The sequence below is a fragment of the Bison bison genome, unplaced genomic scaffold, assembly GCF_000754665.1.
Source record: "Bison bison bison isolate TAMUID 2011002044 unplaced genomic scaffold, Bison_UMD1.0 scf7180017864371, whole genome shotgun sequence".
Lineage (NCBI taxonomy): Eukaryota > Metazoa > Chordata > Mammalia > Artiodactyla > Bovidae > Bison > Bison bison.
In genome coordinates this window covers 15057820-15082244 of record NW_011494943.1, presented here as the reverse complement: position 1 = coordinate 15082244, position 24425 = coordinate 15057820, and the positions used below count along the sequence as shown (strand labels likewise).

The 24425-nt window shown below is 41.3% G+C and overlaps 2 protein-coding genes across 5 annotated transcripts in view; both read right to left on the bottom strand.

The window, feature by feature from the left end:
* Positions 1–736, bottom strand: part of STRADA (STE20-related kinase adaptor alpha) — a 29009-nt gene extending 28273 nt beyond the window's left edge. For 2 of the 4 annotated variants that reach the window (XM_010856438.1, XM_010856440.1), the window contains exon 1: positions 200–736. The gene's annotated coding sequence lies outside the window, so the exon portion shown is untranslated. The remainder of the gene's footprint in view (positions 1–199) is intronic. The other 2 variants (XM_010856439.1, XM_010856451.1) reach the window with 2 other exon arrangements.
* Positions 737–3936: 3200 nt separating this feature from the next.
* Positions 3937–24006, bottom strand: CCDC47 (coiled-coil domain containing 47). Its single transcript, XM_010856432.1, has 13 exons — positions 23874–24006; positions 17446–17714; positions 16912–17019; positions 16229–16403; positions 14291–14412; positions 13937–14002; positions 12045–12146; positions 11731–11841; positions 10745–10830; positions 9391–9449; positions 8990–9099; positions 8592–8759; positions 3937–5645 (listed from the first exon to the last, which is right to left on the bottom strand). The coding sequence occupies exons 2-13, from the start codon at positions 17707–17709 to the stop codon at positions 5565–5567; spliced, it is 1452 nt and encodes a 483-aa protein (XP_010854734.1). The 5' UTR covers positions 17710–17714; positions 23874–24006; the 3' UTR covers positions 3937–5564.
* Positions 24007–24425: the final 419 nt, after the last annotated feature.

Here is a 24425-nt window from a genome sequence, read left to right as displayed (position 1 = left end):
GGCGCGGCCCTTGGGGAAGCCCCGCCCTGCCCCGGCCCTCTAGGCTCGGGCGTGGCCATTGGGGAAGCCCCGCCCCGCCCCAGCCCCCTGAACCAGGGCGAGGCCAGTGGTGAAGCAGCGTGGTTCCTGCATCTCCTCGAGTGCGGCGGGGGTTTTCTTAGCAGCTATCGCACAAAGCGGTTCTCCAGTTCTGAGTCACCTGATTACGCGCAGCGCAAACCTGAGGGCATTCGGTCTCCAACAGATGAAACCTGTGTCCCCCGCGTGTGGAAGCCAGAGACCTAGCTTGTCCTTGATGTGGTCTTCTTCGGGGTCTGAAAAGGACTCTGTGAGCCTCGGTCCCGGAAGCAGGAAGGAAGTGGGATGATTTCAATAATGAAGAGTCAAGGGGACTAGAGGAAGGCAAACCAACGCTGGCTGCTGACTTGGCTACTTTTTGGCGGGTCCTTTTTCCTTTCCTGTGGTAGGACTTTAGGAAAAATCAGTCTCGCACTTTCTTTGAAGATGTCTTAAACGCCCCTCACTTTGGCCTCTCGGGCACCAGACTGACAAGCTACAAAGGGGAAACCCACCCTTTCTCTGTGCCGCCTTCTATAAAGGGAGGAAAACTGCTCAACTTTTTTTGTCCCTCTCTGGATCTTTTGTCCTGAATCCTTCCGTACCCACGACTTTGAGACATGTGCCGTTTGCAGAAACCTGTTAAGTTTGCCTTTCCGGGGAGGCTAGCCTCAGCCAAGGGATGCAGGGCTTGAGAAAGGATGAAGCAATGAGTGATGGAGCAAGACTTCCGTGAGCCCGCGTTTTTTTCAGTGACTTGCTCCTCTCACGGAGGCGGGGGTGGGAGTGGGCTGGATCCAAAATTGGATCTATACCATCCAATAATGAACACTGGCCCTTCCTGGCTAAGATCCTTGACAGATTTATATTGGTTTAACTTCCAAGATGGGTGAGTTCAACTACATTCAAACAGGGAATGATGGAAATTTGATGCCTAAAGTCAATGTGAACTCTTTGCAGTGCATCTCTGGATCTTCCTGAATTTTACACACATCAGTCTGATCTTATCTATTACTTTAGCATTCCCAAGCAGTATTCTCACTATTCTCTCATTATCAAATAAGATGCTTACCCAACAGCGAACTTGGTAAATTGACAAAGCAAGATAAAGTAGCAAAAAGTGAAGTAAAATCCTTGTGATGTTCTTCGGAAAAGATCGTTTTGCCATGTAGACTTTGGAAATAAGAGTACTGGAGGAGTCAGTGCCTGAAAAGATGCCAAATATAATGCAGCCACCAGGATAGGGAATTTAAATACAGAAGTACTTCCCATCTGATACCCAGCCCTGTAGCTACATTTTCTAGCTGGATGTCAGTTGGTCAAGGGGGCTAAAAGATCTCACCATCTTCATGACTGCCCACTAGTTTTGAGAATCGTCGGCCTAGACTGTTTAAAGGAGCAAATTTCCTTGCAGAAAGGCCTCCTAAATCCAGATAACTTAGAAAACTGGTGTAATGAAAGGCCAATTTTTAAAGTTTACAAACTCAGTGTCTTCTTGCTTTGCTTTTGACTTATGAGTTCTGGGGTGCACAAGCTCCGTAATGCTTCTCACTTATGTATAATAAGGTCTAGAACTCTTCAAGATTTCTGGAGCCTTCTGAAATTTGCTTGAAGCCCAGAGGAATGGAGATGGGACTGATGAGCACTGCAATGCCCTCTTCAAGATAGCACATAAATTAACTGTGGGAACAGTAAAACTAATTGCCTAGAATACTCGAGTGACAGCTGGAAATGCTTACGATGAGTAGTTTAACAAGTTGAGCAGCATTATTTATAGAGCATTTTTTATGTCTAAGCAGTTTATGTGTGCTAAGTCACTTCAGTCCTGTCTTAGACTCTTTTCGACCCTAAGGATTGTAGCCTACTAGGCTCCTCTGTCCCTGGGATTCTCCAGGCAAGAATACTGGAGTGGGTTTCCATGCCTTCCTCCAGACCAAGGGATCAAACCTGCATCTCTTGTGTCTCCTGCATTGGCCGGCGGGTTCGTTACTACTAGTGCCCCCTGGGAAGTCCTGAGCACTTTATAGCTATGATCTAATACGATCCTCTGAACAGGCATTTCAGAAAGGTCAGATGATGCCCAGTTACAGATGAGGAAAGAGACTTGTTACAGCACTACAACACCACCTGGGTCGTAACCCACAAACCCAGAGCTCTTTCCTGAAGCAGAAAACTGGCTTCAATTCTAGCTTTGCTTCAACCTTGGTAAGTAATATAAGTACATGCAAGAAAAGGTAAAAGAAAGCTATTTAAGCATTTAAGTTGAAAATGTGATAGGAAAGCAAAGTTGATACAGCAAATAACCTAAATACTTATATGGAACTAAATACTTTAAAAGGACTGGGTGTCTTTTAATTTTAAAAGACGAAAATAAAACCTAGTAATATCCATTAAAAGCAAATACAGTAATAGACATGAAGTTCTTCCTTTTAGGGGGGAAAAAAACACAAAACTTTTTTCTGAAATTTGTATCACTTCTCAGATCACAGCTGAGATGATGACATTCAACTTGCACAAAGATAAAACCATCACACTTATCCAAATGCAAATAAATCTTTGGCCCTTCACCAAATTCCAGAAACTAAGAAAAGCAGTATTTTTCACTATTGTTTTAGCAGTCTGTAATAGAAGCCACTCTTACGAGTGTAATAACTCTCTCCTCTCTTATCTCTTTTCAAATCATTTAAAATGAATAGAGCCCAGAACTTAAAGAAGCTGGAATGATAAAGTACAGTATTTCATCCCTTGCACCGAAACCAATAGGTCCTTGTACAACACTGCTCTAAATAATTTTCCCATTTCCAATTCCTATTGGATGGGTGGAATGAGAATGCAAATTGTCCCATTTAAAGGAAAGTTTCACAATGGTGCCTGACAAGGAAAGGTTCTATCATTAAGGAAACAGAATTGTAAACTGCCCACCCCCCACCGCAATAAACTGTCATGGTTTGTGTAGACACACATGTTATATCTAGAACTTAGAGAACTCTGAAAGGATCTGCTTGGTTTCCACTGAGAGAAAGAAAAGCAAAACAGAATAAAGCAAAAATACACCACTTGGAGAATAAACCTAGATGATACACTTTTATAGTGCTATCATTTACAGGAGAATTTTGCACGTATTACCTCTTGGTGTTGATCTACATGTGAGGCAGGTTGAGAAAATAATTACTATCCTTACTTTGTAGAAGGAAGAACAAGACTCAAAGAGGTTAGTGACTTACCCAAAGTCAAAGGATTAGTAACTGGTTTTGCTGGCACTAAAAACCAAGTCTCTATCTTCCAGTCCAGCACTTGTTGCGGTACTGCTAAATGCCCACGCAATGCTAAATGCCCACGCAATGCAGACAAGATTGGATGGCTTAGTGGTTTTCTAACACGTGACAGTCAACAACATTCTCCTTTCTTTGTCCTCTCAGTCACAGGAGAGACAATGGTGTCTTAACTTTAGTGGGGGACTTGGGGGGAGAAGCCTATTAATAGGACTCTAAAAATAGAAAACATTCTATAAACAACTGGTGGGAATTAGGAGAGGGGTCCAGTGGTTAGGACTCCACGCTTTTGCTGCCAAGGGCATGGGTCTGATTCTCAGTTGGGGAACTAAGATCCTGCAAACCGCGTAGCAAGGCCAAGAAACAAAAACAAACTCCAAAACCAAAACCTGCTAACAATTACAGGGAAGCCTGGTGTGCTGCAGCCCAGGGAATCACAAAGAGTTGGACATGGTTTAGCAACTAAACAACAAAAGGATTATTGTCAATGCCAACTCTTTTGAGGGAAAAGCATTTCAGTGCTGACTTTTACTGAACAAGAATGACATTCCTATGGGCTTATACTCTTGTAGGGAAACCCCAGAAAAGTAAAGGCGGCACTCTGAGACTTTTGTCAATTAGTTTAATATATGTCCATAGGTAGTTCATATTAATGCTTAAATTACAAAATTAGCTGCCATGGTCCAAATGTGTGGGACTTTAAGAAAGCTTTTATTAATCAAAAGATAGCTAAGCATATCAACTTTGATTTCTAAAATGCAGGTTAAAGGTTTGTAAAACAAGGCTAATTTGAGAATTATATAGCATTAAAGTAATTCAACTTTATCTTATTTTTGTTATATTTAATAACTTAATTTCATAAACTGTTAAAAAAAATATTACATTTGCATCTCCCAGCTTACACATTTCTGCACTGACCTAGAGAAAAACCCATGTGGAGAGTTTCCATGCAGTTACAAAGGCAGCGGCACATGCTGTTTTCACAGCAACTTGTTATTGCCTCGGAACACACCGGCACATACAGCATCAACAAAAAATACCCACCCACCCCTCTCCCACAAAAAACCCAACCCTTTCCCAGCCCCAGCAAAAATTACCTGGTACAAGCAGTGACTTTAAAAAATGCTTTCTTAGTAGGAAGCATTTATAAAATGCAGAGATCTGAACAAGCTAAATGCTCGTGCAGAACAGATGGGCCTCTCCCCCAAGAGTTCCTTCCTCAAGAGGCAGGAAGAACTCTCTGTAGTTTAGGAAAGCTCATGTTAAAAAGTATATTTATGCATATTCATGGCTACTTCTTTGAAGAAATATACCCAGCCTCAACTGTGGAAGATATAAAAGCAGAAGGAGAAGCACAGGGACACAGCCATAACAGAGTACAGAGCTTCTCCATGAACATCCGACAGGTTGCAGCAACCAAGGAGAACTTTTGTTGACTTCACGCAGACCACTGATCTCACCTAGGTGAAGCAGGTAATTTTCATGCATTTGTTACTCAAGAAAACATACAGCCACTTAAAATACAGCATTCACATTGTCATGAGCTCATTGTATCAGGTAAGGAGAAAACCGTGCTCCTCTTCTTCCTATCCCTAGAAGTTTCCATGTACATGTAAGTATCCTAAAGCCTACAGATAGCCTATGATACTGTCATAAGCACCTCCCACCTATAAACATATACTAAACTAGACTGTTGTGTCTCTGAAATTTCAATACCACATACAGTGTTCTAAATTTTATTTTTTTCCACAAGTTTAATGTAGACACAGAAGAGAACACCAAGAAATGTTTATTGTGTAATTCCAATTGTTATTTGTGGAATTGCGGTTTATAGTCAATCTTCATTGCTATTTCAACTGCCTAGCTTAAACAAAAAAGCAGCAATCTAATTATATATCTATAAATTTCATGATATTTCTTCAAATATCAAGCACTAAAAGTACTTATGATTCATGTTATAATTTTTAAAATGTTTTAAAACTACAGATTTCATATATCATTCCTTTTATAAAATAATCAAAATAATTTGACTATCTGGAAGAAAATGACTGAAACAGACTCCTTCCAATGTATCTATAACCTCTGTAACACTCCAAGCCAAAACAGAACAGGTGATGAAATAAGGATTTCTCAGTCACAGGGAAACTTTAAGATGAGAAACGAATTGGTAGCTTTTGTTTCCTGTGAATTTTGAACTTAAAGGTGGCGTTAGGACTTAGCTCTCGGGGATGGCTATTACATGGCTTTCACTTTGATTTGTTTCATCTTCATTTGCTTCTTCTCCAATTTCTTTTGCTCACGCCTCAAAGCAGCTTCCTAAAGAGAAAGAGGGAATCCAAACTAAGATTTAAGTACTTGTTAAAAAAAAAATCAGAACTGAATACTGCCTATACTGTTTAGACTAACACCACAAATAACATTTCAGAAGATAGTTATAAGAATTGCTAATACGTATGTTGGTTAATGAAAATTAACTTGAAGTAAAGGTAACTAAAATCTTTAGAGTGAAATTAGACAGTACACTTATGCAGACTTTGTTATTTTGATTTTTCCCAAATACAAGAAAGAGTAGCCCAACTTTCATCTTAACGTATGTATATGCAAAGGATTTGTATTTCAGTTCAGAAAACCTTAAGATCTTGTTTGATCAAGTTATTAATTATAAATCTCTTATTAGCATAGCCTTTACACCCGAGCCCAACACCTTTCAATCCATAATGTCTGATTGAGAATTTTTATCATATTTTTATTTAGGAATTAGGAGTATGCTTGAGTGTGTGCTCAGTCACTTCAGCCGTGTCCGATTCTTTGTGACCCTATGGACTGTAGCCTGCCAGGCTCCTCTGTCCATAAGATTTCCTACGCAAGAATACTGGAGTGTGTTGCCATGCCCTTCTCCAGGGGATCGTCCTGACCCAGGGATTGAACCGATGTCTCTTGAGTCTCCTGCACTGGCAGGTAGGCTCTTTACCACTAGCGCCACCTGGGAAGTCCCAATATCTGTGTATATGTTTCTCTATATTTTTCAAATTAAATATGGAACAAAACAAGCAAAGCTCCACCAGCAGTGGCAAGAAAGTCAAGATCATATGTATACATGAGCCCTTCAAGCCAGAAATTCATTACAGAATTTTTTTTGGGGGGCGGGGGGGAGGGGGGGTAAGCTCCTTTCCCATTTAATTCATTGGATCTTCTCATAAGATAACTAGGCCTAGATATTACAAAGTGGTGGTTCTAAAAAAAATACATGGTTTATACCTACAAGCAACTTACAATCTGACTTAAGTTCTGGGCCCCCCTTTTTCTTAAGCCTATTATAGTTTCAAACCCTAGAAATATTTGGAGAATTTTTTTTTTTATAGAAAAACATTTTCATAGAAAATTGAAAGGCATTATCTATTAATGAGTCCATGTAGATTCTTCCTGTGTGTCTATTAAAAAGCCAATTATATTTATAAAGAAGATTGCACAAACACAGAGCTCTATTTTCAGGGGAAAAATATCCATCAACTAAACCAAACCAAATCAAACAAAAAATGCTAAGAATAGGTAGGATGAGAGGAGGCCTGTGGTATTCTGGTCACTTCGCTCGATGGCATGACTCTTCCTGGCAACTAAAGTACCACACGAGGGCTCACTTTTTCTTAGCAGCTTGCCTCCTCCACTTCCAAGTATTTTCTTCAATCCTTGAGGTTATTCTTATTAAAATTCGCATTTCCCAGGACTCTGTTTTTCTCTTTTTTTGACTAGCATTTATAAGGTTTAAAATTTTACAGCTGGACCATGGTATCTTAATTCACAAAATATGAGAACATGCTAATGTTTGAAACACAACATAACACAACCTAAAAACAGACTTTTCTCCAAAGAGGACATACAAATGGCCAACAAACACATGAAAAGATGCTCAACATCACTCATTATTAGAGAAATGCAAATCAAAACTACAATGAAGTACCACCTCACACTGGTCAAAATGGCCATCATGAAAAAATCTACAAACAATAAATGCTGGAGAGGGTGTGGAGAAAAGGGAACCCTCACGTACTGTTGGTGGGAATGTAGAGTGATACAGTCACTATGGAGAACAGTATGGAGATTCCTTAAAAATCTAGGAATAAAACCACCATATGATCCAGCAATCCCACTACTGGGCATATACCCTGAGAAAATGATAACTGGAAAAAAAAAAATGTACCCCAATGTTCATTGCAGCAGTATTTACAATAGTTAGTACATGGAAGCAACCTAGATGTCCATTAACAGATGAATGGATGAAGAAATTACAGTACATATATACAATGGAATATTACTCAGCCATAAAAAGGAAAGCATTTGAGTCAGTTCTTTCTAGTGAGGTAGATGAACCTAGAGCCTGTTATACAGACAGAGGTCAGAAAAAAAAGAATTTCATGTATTAACACACATATATGGAATCTAGAAATATAGTACTGACAAACCTATTTTCAGGGCTGGAATAGAGACACAGACACAGAGAACAGGCTGCAGACACAGAAGGGTAAGCAGAGGGTGGGGCAGATTGAGAGAGTCGCACTGAAACACACGCATTATCGCATGTAAACCAGACAGCTAGTGGGGAGTCGCTGTGTAACACAGGGAGCTGCGTGTGGCACTCTGACATCCTGGAGGCGTGCGATGGGGGCGACGGAGGCTCAAGAGGGAGGGGACATACGCATACTTCTGGCTGATTCATGTTGTTGTATGGAAGAAGCCAACATGATATTGTAAAACAATTATCCTCCAATTAAACATAAATTTTTAAAAAATCCTAAAACAAAAGCAACTCTTAAGTTTGAGATTCTAACTTTTCAAAATAAAAAACAAAACACAAAGAAAAAAATTAGAATTCGCTAATCTATAATCAAAATAGAAATTTTATAAAACAAGTTTATTTGGATCGTAGGTGCATGTGTTGGCTTTTATTAAAATTCCTAATTTCTTTCTACCTCAGTACGTGTTTGGCCTGAAAGATGATAGTGGAACTTTCAGAAAGGGCTTGTGCTGGGAACAGAATAATTCATATCATTCACCAGGATCGAGACTCAATCTAACACGGTTTGAACAGGGAAGATTACTCCTCCTTTTTCTTCTTATAGTGCTAACTGTCCCAAATACTAAGAAAATGCTAAGCTTTTAGCCTGTGCACATTCCTACAAAGAATTACATTTAACAGCCAAGATGGCGCCAACAGACATCCCCTTATAAATGTTTTACCCCAGTGATAAGAAAAGTCTGTCTTACCTCCAGCCTGCGCTGCTTCTCAGGATCCTCCTCATTCATGATTCGCTCCTTCTCAGCTCTTTTCTTCTCCTCCCGCCGGGACTGGGCTGCTTCCTGCCTCTGCACATGCGTCAGCTTTAAGAAGTTCTCTTCCACTCGAGCTCGGTTCTTGTCTGCTTTTTGTTTGCCCTTTCCCCAGGAAGCAAAGCAATTCATCAGAAATCCATTTCAGTCCAGCAGAAACAAAATCCCATTCAGTATTCTTTTATAAAACCACTCCCACCAAGCAGTTTCAAGCCAGCTAGCAAAGATAAAATCACTGAAATAAGCAAAAGATGACCCCCTCCTCCCTGCTGCCCCCCAACAGGGAGAGGGGAACAACAAAAAGGCTCCAACTTATAATAAAAATAAAGTCTTACTTCTCTGTTGAGTCGGAACTTTTTGGCTTTATCGATAGAATAAATCACCATGTTCATCAGGGGTAATAAAGCCTCCATATCCTTTGGGTAAGTGTTACCTGAGCCAGGCACTGGAAAACAAAACCATTTTCTTACTGAGTTAATGGCAGCATTTAGACTTCTGGTATTAACTTTTTATATTAATAGGCTCCTTTCTCCAAGTTTCTTAGATAGCTAAAATGCAGCAACAAGTAGAAATTAAAATATATACAAGGATCTCTTATTGAAGAAACCTAGTAACCAAGATGCTGCCATGGGGTTGGTTTTATTGTAGTTTTTTATTGCTATCTTTTAGAAAGAAGCCATATTCTCCTTAAGATCATCTCACAGAAAACAAAGAACTCAGGAAGCAGAACACTTACCATTAAATGTAAACAATAGTGTCCTCTTAGTGTCAGGCAGCTTTAAGGGCTGACCCTCCCTGTCATAAAATAAAAGGCTATTTAGAAGAACATAAGAGAGAGACTTTCCATGCACATAAGTCACACAATTCACTTAGATGAACAGATACCTGCAAATAATCAGCACAGTTATTTGTCTTGGTATCCCCAAGTCAAATACAATCTCAGAGACCGAAGGAGCTTTACAGGTCATCTGGTCCTCTCGTCTATCTGATGGATGCATTCCCAAGTGATCTTTATCCTATCCTTGAACACCTCCAGTGATGTCCCCTCTAGGCAGGATATATTTCATCTCACCTGGGGAGCCAGAAATGAGCCTATATTTAAGTATGAGGCCCATATTTTAAAACCTTTTTATTTTGACGGATTTTAAGTTTTATTTCCAACTCTTTATCTATCTTCCTATAATGAAAGCTATTGTTTTTTGAGTCAGGATCAGAATAAATTTAGAAATAATCTACTGTAGCATATAATAATTCATTTCTGACTCACCAAAGATTCCTCTTGTAATCTTTGACTTTCAACCTTCCATACCCCCACCCCATATAAGATGCTCCATGAATCCGCAACGTGATACTTTGCCCACAGTATTATTACTGAGTTGAGCAAGGTAAGGATGATGTAATGCTATCTAGAGGCATAAGCAATTTTGATTATCTTGGTGATTTTGACACAAAACTGAAATCCAAACTGGCTTTTCTACTGTACTCAACTCCACAGTCCTTAGCCAAAAATTTAGGTCAGAACCAATTCTACACCAAGGGTAAACGTAAATGTGCTCCCCTGAGACCAGGTGTGAAATCAAACAACACATTTAAGTCCTGAATACGTGTGTTTGAACAATGTTTTTATAAAGCCAGAAACTTTACAAGCATTAAAGGTGTCTGATAATACACTAGAAAGAATATATTCACCCAACCGTTAAAGGAGGAGGAAAAGGCCACGAATTACAAAATGCTTACATTTGCAATCAAACACAAGTCAGACACCACAGATTCACATCATAAATTAAAAAACAAACAAAAAAACCCTAGACTATAAAAGACCGAGATTACTAGCTGTATTTTCTTAGTACCAGCCAGTCTGTAAGATTCTCCTTTACCTCACTGAGTGGGTGATGCGTACATGCAGTGACACACGCAAACAGAGAGGGCTTATTTGATTGTTTCCCATAGGTTTTCAATTACCTTCACGATCATGCAGTCAAAGCAAAGGAAAACTCATTTGGGAAGGGTAATTGCAGAAGCACCTTGCAGGTATTTCAACACAGAAAGCTAGTGAAGAAAACTGATCAATATTTTTATCTCATACGTACTCTTGCATAATTTTTGGACCAGAGAACTGGTCTGAAAAATGAATGGATTCAATCTTGTCAGCATAGTGTGTAAGAAAGTGAAGCATCTGAAATAAAGAAAAGAAAATTATTTTTTTTAAAGTAGGTTTGATGCAACTCCCTTTTTTCATAAAGATATTCATTCTTTAATCCTCCTGACTTTTGTACAATGTCATGAAGCCTAAAGCTTTACAATGAATCTAGCACCTTTTTTAGTCACACCAATGATCAAAAGCCTTTCTGTTGAGCAACTGAGAATTCATCCAAAATAACGTTCAAAATACAAATGAAAAAAGCAACCATACCCCACCCCCCCCCAAAAAAAAAACAAAGAAAGAAAAATACGAATGAAAGCATGAACATAAAATGTAAACTATTTTCAGGGATTCTTCACAACCATATTACCCAGAACTTACATTTAGAACTTTCAGCTATCTTATATTTTTATGATAGTAAGATGTGCTGCTACCATATACAACCAAGAGAAAAAAAATAGTTTATTTCTTTATTGGCTGTGTCGAGTTTTAATTGCTGCATGCAGGATCTTTTTTTCTGGCGTGTGGGATCTAGTTCCCTGACCAGGGATTGAAGTCAGGCACCCTGGGGATTGGGAGCACAAAGTCTTAGCCACTGGACCACCAGGGAAATCCCTATACCCATTTTCTATTCTCACTGAAACTTAAAAAAAAAAAGATACTAAATGATATGGTGATAAGGATTAAAGTTGTAGTCCTTTTCCAAAAAGCCTGAATGCCATTAGCAATCCTAGGGACAACTGATTCTTGGTTTAGAGAGAACTTCTTGGCTAATAAAATTGCCTTGACAAGTGAGTCTAGTGTTTTAAGGAAGGTATTTTCATGGTTGTGTGGGAAAGGAAGATAAAATGGTGAACTTGTACAGCGTAACTTTCAGGGAGGCTGCCCTGTGCATGGCCAAGGTTTGCAAATGTATGTTGCTACTGTCTTTACCTTTGTGTCCATCATTCCGTCTGTGACTTCTCCCATCTCTGACAGGATGGCCAAGGAGTCAGGCAGTCCATACTTCGCTCCTGACTTAGGTTTGTCACTACAAAACTCACTCTAGAGGAAAAAGCGGTTGAAAGTAAGACACGGTATTTTATTATGCACAGGTACTTCTTTTCTCAAGAGAATAGGTACTGACCTGTTTCAAGGTGATACAACTGGTCAAGTTATATAATTATCTTATGCCCTGAAGTTGAACTTTTATGTAATAAAGAGACACAGTTTCTACGTATTATTTGAGTTAGAAGAACCTGACATACCAGATCCTGCATCTCCTTCTGCAGTCGCACCAAGGCTTTCCGAGCACCAACAGCAAACACGTAGGTATCCATGTCTTCATCATTCATAGTTACTTTTATTTGCTTAAAAAAAACAAAGAAACCTCACTTATTAGGTTCTATGATAGGCAGATTTCTAAGACAGCCTCCAAGATTACTGCCGACTGCCACATCCTCTCCTTGAATATGAGCAGGACTTGGGAATGTGGTATTATTGCTCCCATGATATTGTGTTACTTGGAAGATGGTCCCTAATCAGCTGACTGAGTTAATCAAAAGGGACACCGCCCTCCACCCAGGTGGACTGATATAACCAAGGGAGTCCTCAGACGGGACTGGGCCCTACTTAAAGAAAGAGTCAAAGTGTGAAAGGGCAATGGAGCGGGACGAGGAGATAGAGGGGATGGGGGGGGGAGTGGTGGGAGCTGGACGGACCACATGGCAAGTGCCTGAGAAAGGCCTCAAGGAGCTAAGAATGGTTCCCAGCAACAACTAGCAGGAAAATGGGAACCTACAACCACAGGGAGCTGAATTCTGCCAAAGCCTGAATGGCCCTGGGAAGAGGGCCTAAGCTCCGGAAGCATGGCAGCTCTGTGCATCACCCCACCCCCATACCTTGCCCCACGCCTCTCTTCCATTTGGCTGTTCCTGAACTTCATCCTCTACAACAAACTGGTAAGTGTAAAATGTTTTCCTGAGCTCTGTGAGCTATTCTAGCAAATTATTGACTCTGAGGGGACGGCTGTGGGAACTCTATATATTTATATCTGGGCAATCAGATGTCTGGTGGCCTGGGACCTGTGAAGTGTGGGCAATCTTGTGGGTCTGAGACCTTTAACTCGTAGGTCTGGCACTAACTCCAGGTAGACAGTATCAGAACTGAACTGAATTGCTGGCCACCCCGCTGGCATCCGGAGAGTCAGAGAATCGGTTGCCAGCACTGGGAGCTAGCAACACCCCAGAAGCAAGTTACACGGTTTTTAATGCTCTACACTGGACCAGAGAGATAAAGTTATAAGCCTGAAGAGTCTGGTATGATAAAACATGGTCCTATTTCTTTTATTAACTCTTTAAAAGTTTAGGTAAAAATTTACCAGTATATATAAGGATGAAGGAAATGTTAACAGAGGGAGATAAGGCAAAGATCTGAGGAGATGGCAGCTGCTAAAGAAAAGGTTTTCTACCCTTTGATCACTGAGGGGAAACTATACAAAGTAACACCTTAAGCAGAACCCTCCTGATAAAAAGGGCTTAAAAATACAAAGAACTTCTTGTTTGCTGAGGTTGTTTATGATTGCAGGGGGAAAAATAGAAAAACAAAAACCAACAAAAAAAGGTAAAAGGCTGCCTGGCTCAGAGGAAAAGCAAAGATTAAATCTACCTCAGGAAAGAACTAAAACTGATTACCACAACACAATAGAGAATAATTTCTATGAAAAAGATGCTGAAGATGCAGCAAAACTTCCTCCTTTGAGTTTTAATTGATGAGGCTCTAAAAATGTGTAGATTAAATCATCTGTGGCCATATTAGAAAAATTACATAAACAGGTTTGCAACAACAAAAAAAGGAGAGCTTTTAAATAACAATTGAGTTTCAGTCCAATAAAAATATACCAAATATTGTATATTATTGATACAGCCCTTATTAACCAGATATTATTTGTAGCTCCTGGGTCACCCCCCGCACCCCCAGTTGCAGCTAGCTGCCAATTGTGTAGAACATTATCTGTCTAAACAGAAAAGGTTCCATTTTGGAGGGGACAAAGGACACAAGTTGTCACAAAGTCCAAATATAATCCAGGCAAGAAATGGAATAAGCTCTAAGACGTGAAGAAGCCAATCTGTACAGAGAAAACCAGGGGTCGAATACCTACCACTTGATCACTCACTGGCCTCATCATCCGGGCCAGGACATTCAGTAAGTCCTGCCTCTTGAGGAACTAGAAAACAAGAAAAAAGAAACCCAAGAGAACAATTGCAACTTCTACTTGCTATAAGGAAAAGCCCTTAGAAGGGAACTCACATGCTTCATAAAATACACGCTACATTAGCCAGTCAGTAAAAAGACAATACTTAAGTTATTTGCTTGCATAGCTTGCACGATCTTAGCTCCCTGACCAGGGATTGAACCCAGGCCCCCTGCAGTGGAAGTGAGAGCCCTAACCACCAGACCACCAGGTAATTCCCCAAAGATGATTTTTAGATCTCATTTTAAGTTCCCCACTTACCCTCAGCTGGATAAGCATCCCCTCGCAGCACACCCGGCCAGAACACCACAGGTTGTAAATGTGCTCATTCTCCTGGTTCAGCTTTCCTGTGCTGGTGGCTTCCTTGTTGGTTCCATCATCCCCTGGGGGTAAAACCACTTACCATGATCCGCTGGAAATGTTGGGCCTAATCACCACACTCTCTTCTACTCTGACCCCAACATGATGGTAACTTTAGGTGAGCAATACTTAGCTATCTTATAGAAGTCTTCTTTACACATAGATTACAAGAGATAGGCATTATTCCTTTTACTTCTTATTGTTGCCATTCAAAAATTATGGACTCTAGCATTACTTGCGTGTCCTAATCAGTTAATGACATCCAGCTTGGAGTATAAATATCTCAAGAATAGGTACAAAATAGAACAAAGTCAATTTAGGTGTCTGCCAAAAGTTTTTTAAAAAGAAAGAACTAAAACAAAACCTATGTACTGAATAAAAAATATCATTAGTATTAACTAGTCAGCACTCCCTCATTGTGTCTCCTTTCAGTTAACTTTATCCAAGTTTGCTTTTTCAGCAGCAAAATAAAAGTGGTATTAAGTGTTGTATTTTAGAGCTAGTGTGTGTTAAAGCGTTAAGTCACTCAGTTGTGTCTGACTCTTTGTGACCCCATGGACTGTAGCCCACCAGGCTCTTCTGTCCACGGAGTTCTCCAGGCAAGAATACTGGAGTGGGTTGCCGTTTCCTTCTCCAATTTTAGAACTAGAAAAAGCTCAAATTCTAGTCACTTCCTCTCTTCATTTAATTCATTAAGTGTACCAAAAAAGTGTCCAACCTTACAAGGTAAAGCAGACTGATACACCAACTAAACACATACCAGAGGAAGTGAAGACATTAAAGGCTGCTTATATTTTTCCTAATTTCCAGGTCAAAAAGTACTGAAAGAGTATACTATTGTGGAAAGCATGGATTTTGGAAGTAGGTAGACTGCTGCTGCTGCTGCTAAGTCACTTCAGTCATGTCCGACTCTGTGCGACCCCAAAGATGGCAGCCTACCAGGCTCCCCCGTCCCTGGGATTCCCCAGGCAAGAACACTGGAGTGGGTTGCCACTTCCTTCTCCAATGCATGAAAGTGAAAAGTGAAAGTGAAGTCGCTCAGTCGTGTCCGACCCTCAGCGACCCCATGGACTGCAGCCTTCCAAGCTCCTCCATCCATGGGATTTTCCAGGCAAAGTAGGTAGACTAGGTTCTAATATATCATGGTTGCAACCGAATAGCTTAGACAAGTTTTAACATCTCTGGACTTCAGTTCCCTCTTTAGGAAAATAGAAACTATATCCAACTGACAATTTTGTTCTAAAGATTGAATAAGAAACAATGTATGCAAAGCACTCAGGAAACATAGTACACAGTCCCACTAAGAGCAGAAGAGAGGGATACTTGCTTACTACCAAAGGGAAATAAAGTGTTTAAAGCCAAACAGAGGTGAAGGTGGGTGAGGCCACCTGACCCCCTACCCTACACAGTGACAGGGCCTCCTCTGAGGTCCTCCATCGTACACCCCTGCAGTGGATCTCAAACCAAAGTGCCCAAAACCTGAAGGAATTCTGCAGGGCTTCTAAAAGATGAATTGAAAGCATTTCACAAACTACCAAAAATGTCAAAACTCTTTGCTGTTGGCTAGATTTTTATCAACCTGTTTTGATAACACTGATTACTTCAATTCTATCAGAAGCTGCATAGCAAATGACGAATAATGAAAGATAAGAAAACTATTTCATAAATGCAATGTACTCATTATGCAAAAATCTAACAAAAAAGGGATCCTTGAGAGAGGGAAAAAAGCATCCTCTTCACAGTGCAGGAAAGCAGTTAGATGCTGATACTGAGAATAAGAAGCAGTTCTTACCGCGTAGTTTTCAAGCAGGTGGCTAGACCTGCATTAGCTTAACTTACCTACTAAGGTAAAGTTGCTCTCCAAAAGCTCCCTGTGAGTGTTAAACCAGGCCTGAGCAAGGCGACTGTTTTTATTCTTCCCGATTATATAATTCATGATGTATGCAAGCAGACCAGTCACCATCAAAATCTCTAGATAATAACTCTCCCAACTGTTCTGGAGGTGTGCAGGAACCTGAGGAAGGACAGTCATTCCGTTTAATGTTGACTGAGGCTTTGAAGGACAAAGCTAACTCAAGGGATAAAGGAGAAGGAGACTATCCATACATGAAAGCGGATACTTTAGATAACTGTCACTGAATATGGTTATGCTTTGAAAATAGGCCCATTTCGGTGTTCTAGGTCAGTTTTGTAAAAGATTCTTTAAGGAAATCTGAGGATAATCATATGGCATGAAAAGCTGGAAACCCCTCTGTATTTATCTTGATTCTGAGCCCCATCCCCCAAATAAACCCAAAGTCTATCTTCTTCATTCCTTGGTAAATAAAACTAGGAAGGCTAAAATAAAAACATAGGGGTTGCTTTTCCATGTGCACAGTGTTATCAGAGGAACTGATGTCAAACTCTTCCACGGCTCCCAGGGTTATATCAACGCCAGCTGCATGTCACTAATTATATTTCTGAGATTAATGACAGCAAGATATTTTGTTTGTCAGTTTGGGATTCAAAATCTATATACCTACATCAACAATTGTTATTGGGTCTTTACTTTTGCTAGAAGAAGTATCTGGTTTGTCTTCATAACCTTCAAATTCTTCATCATCATATGGTTCACTCTCGGTATCGCCCTCCTACAAAAACGAGGCACAATCTGTTTCCCCCATAAATCTCACAAGCAGTTTTATCTCATTTTTACAGGCACCATTTGTAGAGGAAAACAGAACATGAAAACAGCAAGGGCAGGACACAGAGATATGACATATTTTAAACAAATGACAACTCTCCATGCATTTGAACCCTGGGTTCCAAATGACACAATTTCCACCCACCCACACACCAATACACATCTAGCCCACTTCTTCCCCGCTTTCCATAGAGAAAAATACAATTCATTCTTTGTTGAATGTAAAAGGTGGCAACGAACCACAAACATTTAGAAGAGCTCCACCTGCTGAACAAAAAGGAACATACCAGAGAGTAAAGGTCTCCCTAAGTGCTAGTTACACCATGTCCCATCCTTCTAATTTCCCGAGAAATCAGTGGAAAAGCAGCTTTACCTGGGTATCTGCATCTTCAAAGTCTCCTTCTTGGCTTTCATCCTGCCCTTCCAACTCCACGGCGGTCTCATCTTCATCATCTTCAGTGATGATCACCCGTTGAGGAGACTCAGTGACAGAGTCTTCTGCGACATCCTCAAATTCAGCAAAGTCATTATCATCATACTCTACGATGTCTTCCTCATCCTCAAAATCATCAAACTTGGCTTCAGAGACACTCCCAAATATCAAAAGGACAACACAGAAAGCATGGAAGCCTTTCATTGCACCTGAAAAATGAGTCAAAAAAAAAAAAAGACAAAACCAAAAAACCCTAAATGGACTGCTTTTCTACATATACTGATCACATTTTGTCAATAGTTAAAAAATAAATCTAAGATTCTCCCGCTTTTCTTATTGAATACTACTCATTTCAGATAGTATTATAGAAACAACAATAAGGTGAGGCTCAAGAGGCCTGGGTTCTAGTCTGGGCTCTCTCACCAGTTATCTGTAAAATCTTGGACAAGTCATTTAATTCCTTTAGGTTGGGTTTCCATTTATGCTGTGTATTCAGGAAGCATTTTTTTTTGAGTGCCTATAAAAAGTTTTATATAGAAACTGGGAAGAGGAATAATAAAAAAATGTGATGCAACTATTTATTAGTTGTAATAAAAATAATGCATAAATAGAAAAGCTCTTCAGCATTAAATCAACTTTATACGTGCAAATCATCATCACCATCAAAGCAAATGTTTAAGACACAAAGTGCTACACACTGTCCTAAAGGCTTTACAAAGAGCAACTAATTTAATCCTCTTAACAACCCTCTGAAGGAAGTAGTTTTATTAACTGGCCCATTTCATATAATGAAATCTGACTGGCAACAAAATGTGCCAAATGATATGAAAATATTAAGGATAATGAAATCATCCTACCAAATGCGTAAGGTTTTACAAAAAAGGGGAGTGCATGTGAGGCAGAGTTTGAATAGTAGCTAGATTTCAATCACCAAATCTATTTAGGCTATATTTCTAGTCCCCCTCTCTTTTTATCTAAACACCAGCCCTACATCACCAAACATCTAACAGACTTGTCCATTGTGATGCCTTACAAACTTTTTCTGTATAGTATAATAAATATCAGGTAGTATGGCAGAAAGTGAAGAGGAACTAAAAAGCCTCTTTATGAAAGTTAAAGTGGAGAGTGAAAAAGTTGGCTTAAAGCTCAACATTCAGAAAACGAAGATCATGGCGTCCGGCCCCATCACTTCATGGGAAATAGATGGGGAAACAGTGGAAACAGTGTCAGACTTTATTTTTGGGGGCTCCAAAATCACTACAGATGGTGACTGCAGCCATGAAATTCAAAGACGCTTACTCCTTGGAAGGAAAGTTATGGCCAACCTAGATAGCATATTCAAAAGCAGAGAATTACTTTGCCAACAAAGGTGCGTCTAGTCAAGGCTATGGTTTTTCCTGTGATCATGTGTGGATGTGAGAGTTGGACTGTGAAGAAAACTGAGCGCTGAAGAATTGATGCTTTTGAACTGTGGTGTTAGAGAAGACTCTTGAGAGTCCCTTGGACTGCAAGGAGATCCAACCAGTCCATTCTAAAGAAAATCAGTCCTGGGTGTTCTTTGGAAGGAATGATGCTAAAGCTGAAACTCCAGTACTTTGGCCACCTCATGCGAAGAGTTGACTCATTGGAAAAGACTCTGATGCTGGGAGGGATTGGGGGCAGGAGGAGAAGGGGACGACAGAGGATGAGATGGCTGGATGGCATCACTGACTCGATGGTTGTGAGTCTGAGTGAACTCCGGGAGTTGGTGATGGACAGGGAGGCCTGGCGTGCTGCGATTCATGGGGTCGCAAAGAGTCGGACACGACTGAGCAACTGAACTGAACTGAACTGAAATATCATAGGCTTTGTGGGCCACATACCTATCTCTGTTGCGTATTCTTTAAAAAAACAACAACAACAACAACCCTTTAAAAATGCAAAAACAATTCTTAATTTGCAGACTGTACAGACAGCCTGCCTCTCAGGCTGCATTCTGACCCTGCCCAAAAGTCACCTCAAACTCAACAGGTACTTGAATTTCTCTATTTTGATATTCGTATCAGTCCTATATTTCTAGTTCTTACTTGTTGAAAAGAGCAAGATACTAATTTCTCATCTTCTTTTCCCTTTAAAATCTAACCAGTCACCAAATTCTGGTGTTTCCTTCTTAGATTCCCAAAGCCACCATAACCCAAGTTATCACCGCCTACTCAAGAAGTACAGTATTATCCTAAATGGTCTTCCCTGTCTCAACTCTCTCCCTACTTCTCTCTAAAAACTACCATTATTCTTCTCAGACATGACTCTTGTTTTACAAGGATTCAATAACCAATGAAGGCTAACCAGTTCCTGTAAAATAACATAAAAACCCCTCTGGCTTTCACTGCTTTTCATAAAATGCTCCTACCAAAGCAAATCAAACATACTATCAATGAGCACATCACTGTTTCAGATGCTATGCCAAGAGAATCTAGCTTTAAGGATATGTGTTACAGCATGATAGGAAAAATCTAAAACTGGTTAAATCATGCATATATACAAAAACAAGCTTACTTTTTGTTCATTAATGAATGAAGTTAGAACTCAACCCGTGTTGTTTTAGAAGCAAATACTCAAACAAAAAGGTCTGGAAGGTTACACATACATCTACATACAAAGAGTAGTTATTACACATGATAGGAGTATGGGCAATCTGCATGATTTTTCTATTTTTCTAATTTTTCTATGATGTTTTTGTAATAAAATGTTCTTTACAAAATAAAAGGATAGTTCTTGCACTCAAGAAAAGGCACTGTAATGTGAGGAACAGCTACAGCACAGAGGCAGGAAGCAGCACATTTTAGAAGTCTGGAATGATAGAACATTGGGTTTGCAGACCCAAATGGGATAAAGGAGGCTAAACAGGCCTGCACAGGCCAGATCGTGATGATGTTGCTGTTTTGTGGCTAAGTTGTGTCTGAGTCTCTTGCGACCCCATGGACTGTAGTCCACCAGGCTTCTCCCTCCATGGGATTTCCCAGGCAAGAATACTGGAAAGAGTTGTCATTCCCTTTTCTAGGGGATCTTCTAACCTGGGGAATGAACCTGAGTCTCTTGTGTTGGCAGGCCAATTCTTTACCACTGAGCCACCAGGAAAGCCCAAGAACATGATGGTTCTTATTTAAACACCACACTAAGACGTGTGGATAATGAGAATCAACTAAAGGATTTAAGTAACAGAGTGCCACAATCAGATCTCCAATTTAACCCTGACAGCTCATACACAGGTGAATCTGAGAGGGGCACCTGAGGTGGGAAAAACTGGAAGTGGCTGAGAAAGACAGAAGATAAAACATGACTGAACTGGCAGTGGTATTGGGAATGAACAAGAAAATAGATTTGACAGGTATTTAAAAACTCTATTTGTCATCATAAAGAATGTGGGAAAAGAAGATCCTGAGTGATTCCAAGTTTTGGCTTGATTAACAGCTGGACAAAGCCGTCCTTGAGATAAAGAACAACAAAGGAGGGGAGAAAAAATGGGGGGAAGACAATAAACTAAATTTAGTACCGGCTGAAAGGTTTGGAGTGTTTTCAAACAGTACGTTAGTTGATTAACATTTCTCTCTTAATTTTCACAATTCCAAAAGGTATTATAACTTATTTTACAAAAGAAGAAAAGGAAGCAGTTTGAAATAAGGCTATGAGCCTAAGTTGGAAATAAGATGGTTCAAGAATGGATCAGATCCCCAGGGAGCATGAAGAGTTAGATTAAAAAAAAAAAAAAAAGGGGCCAAAACATCTTGAAACAAATCATAACAGCTAAAAGGTGGGCATGCTGCTGCTGCTGCTAAGTCGCTTCAGTCTTGTCCGACTCTGTGCGACCCCAAGGACGGCAGCCCACCAGGCTCCGCCGTCCTTGGGATTCTCCAGGCAAGAACACTGGAGTGGTTTGCCATTTCCTTCTCCAATGCATGAAAGTGAAAAGTGAAAGTGAAGCCACTCAGTCGTGTCTGACTCTTCGAGACCCCATGGACTGCAGCCCACCAGGCTTCTCCGTCCATGGGATTTTCCAGGCAAGAGTACTGGAGTGGGGTGCCAAAGGTGGGCATAGTAGGGAGAATTAAAATGGGAAACTAAGGAATGGATGGAGAAAAAGAGACTTTGGTTCAAATGCTATCATATTACAGAAGCCAAAGGAGAAACACATCTCTAAGGAAACAGAGGTTCGTTTCAATTGCAGCAGAAAGTTCAAGTAAAATACGGACCAAAAATTTCCAAATGTTAATGAGGAAGTCATGATTGGCAACTGCAAGGAAGTGGTGCAGGATGCAGGGAGCTGAGCACTGAGAGTGAATGGGTGGCAAAAGGGAGTACAGACTAATCTCTCAAGGTGCTCTGGCATCGTGAATATTCTGTATCTCATATTTACAATACCATAAATTCATAAAGGAAATTGGTTCAATATCAAAGACTATTGCCCAATACCCTCCAACTCATGGCGGCTCAAGCAATAGTCTTAGAATCGGACAAAGTTCATAAATTTTGAAAGGCACAAATGATTTGAAAAATGCCTCCAAGGAGAGGTCAATATTCTATCCTTTCCAACATTTCATCTTTGAGATTAGCACCAGGGGACATTTTATAAGAAAACACAGATGCCTTCTTGACAACAGTCTCGAAGAGGTTTTCGCTGTGTCTCCACTCACTCTTCAGCTTCATGGGCAAAAGTGGAAAAAGTATGAAAAGGAGCACCTATGTCGGTGGGGTTAGATTTGCTTTAAAACATCAGCTCTGGGCCTCCCTGGTGGCTCAGTGGTAAAGAATCCACCTGCCAATGCAGGAGATGTGGGTTCAATCACTGATCCGGGAAGGTCCCACATGCCTTGCAGTAACTGAGCCAGTGCAGCACCACTATTGAGCCTGTGATCTAGAGCCTGGGAACTGCAACTACTGAAGCCCACAGGTCCTAGAGCCTGTGCTTGGCAACAAGAGAAGCCACCACAACGAGAAGCCCAAGCACCACAAGCAGAGAAAAGCCCTCCCAGGATCGAAGACCCAGCAGAGCCAAAAATAAATAAATAAAATTAAAAGCAAAACAAAACATCAGCTCTACCATTTGCCAGCTGTATGATCTTGGGCAAACTACTTAAATCCGTTTCCCAGGTACAAAAAAAGGAGGTCCATTCACTCCATGCCTCGTAGGGCTACAGTGGATGTGACAGGAGATAGGTGCTTGGCACATGTAAGGCCCGCAATAAATAGCAGTTCCTATTACTTCCTTCCACTGTGCCTTATGAACGCCCTGTAAGATGTAAAAATACTTTATCTTTAGTATTCCCTTTTAGATCCGTGTTAGAAACTTTTTCAAACAGAGAAGCAAATACAGGTTAACATCGGCACAGTCAGCCTGACTGCCTGCCTGCCAAAAGGTCTGTGAATTTCCACTTAGAATGTTTACACCACAGAAGCACTTCTAAGATAACTCAGCATTGTAACAGAGCCCCTTTAAGGGTATTTAGGTTAAAATTATCCAAGCCATCTGTGCCTTGGCCTTCAGTCTCAGAAGTCTCTCTGCAGGCACCTGTCAACTCATTTCTCAAATGCACAAACCCTGCCGGAGGGGCAGACCCAAGATTCCCTGGACAGGCCACACTGGCACTGACAAGTCCTGTCTGATTTCTTCTCCTAGCTTATTCGGCAATCTCAGCGGTTGGTTTAGTCGCTAAGTCGTGTCCGACTCTTTGCAACCCCATGGACTGTAGCGCCAAGCCTCTGCCCACTGTATTTCCCAGGCAAGAATACTGGAGTGGGCTGTAGTTGGGTCAGGACTTAAAAACGAAAGATGAGCGTTAAGTGTGGAAATCATTTCTTGTTGGCGTTTTAGAGTGGGCCTTTCTGACAATGGCCAGACCCTAAAGCTTCTGGAGATCATGGAGACATTCCAGCCTGTCTCCTTCCAAACGCTGGATAAAAATGTCTTATGTTAGAAACCTGCAGAGAAGAGTCACCATCGAGGTTGCTGCTTCTGTCTGTCAAACTAGCTGGGTCTAATCTCTCCCCAGCACGGAGAATCAGTTCTCTGCTCCATTATTCTTGCTGCACGCTCTAACTTTGCTCTGCGGGTTGGCATTTGCTCAGAGTTCTGGAAGTTGCCCAAAACCGTTAAAGTCACCCCGAACAGAACTCCCAACAGAAAACAGGGACTCGGGGTGGACAAAGTTTGGTATGTTCTTAAGAAAATCGGGAAAGGAGAGAAGGCGAGAAGGCGCGAGGATAGAAGCATGTCACCAAAAGGCTGGACTTAGGGGCCGGACTGGGAATAGGGACCCGGGTAGGCCACGCAACTCAGCGTCACCGCTCGGCCCGGCCAGGCCCCACCGACCGCGTCACGGCCCGCGCCTTACCTGCACTGGGGGCTAGAACTCGGCCCACTGCTCCTGCAGCCGCCGCCTCTATCCCGCCTGCCTCTGGTCCCGGCCACCGCCTGCCGGGTCGCCGCGATTTCACTGTCCCGACGCCTCTAGGACACAGCTTGACCAGGCAGCTCAGTCACGCCGCGCCAGTCTTCACGTAGCCTCCGCCAGCCGTTACGTAGAATGCGTGAGGCCGGCCCGCGCCTGCGCGCGGCACGGGGCCAGGACACAGCCCTGGGGACTGCGCGAGACCGCCTGCTCCCCCGCCTAGCTGAGACGAGGTAGGGCGGCCGGGAGAATTACATAAGCACCGCCCCTGGGCCGGAGCTGCCGGCGCCTATCCCAGTGCTCTCCGCTAGGGTTCAGTCTAGTTGTCATCACGCTGAACCCGTGCTCCGGAAGTTAAAAGTAACCATGCTCTACAAGACCACGTGTCCAGGGGCACGCGGAGAAATGTCGCCCAGGTCGTATTTGCTAAGGAGCAGAGTTTAGGGAATCGGCAATTTCATGTGCATGTATTTTCCACCCGAGCCCCTTGTGGGG

Coding starts and splice junctions, on each gene's coding strand:
- CCDC47 (XM_010856432.1), bottom strand. CDS start 17,709: ATGAAAGGCTTCCATGCTTTCTGTGTTGTCCTTTTGATATTTGGGAGT. Junction 14,413..16,228: donor GAGCAACTTTACCTTAGTAG/GTAAGTTAAGCT, acceptor TTTTACCCCCAG/GGGATGATGGAACCAACAAG. Junction 14,003..14,290: donor GGATGCTTATCCAGCTGAGG/GTAAGTGGGGAA, acceptor CTTGTTTTCTAG/TTCCTCAAGAGGCAGGACTT.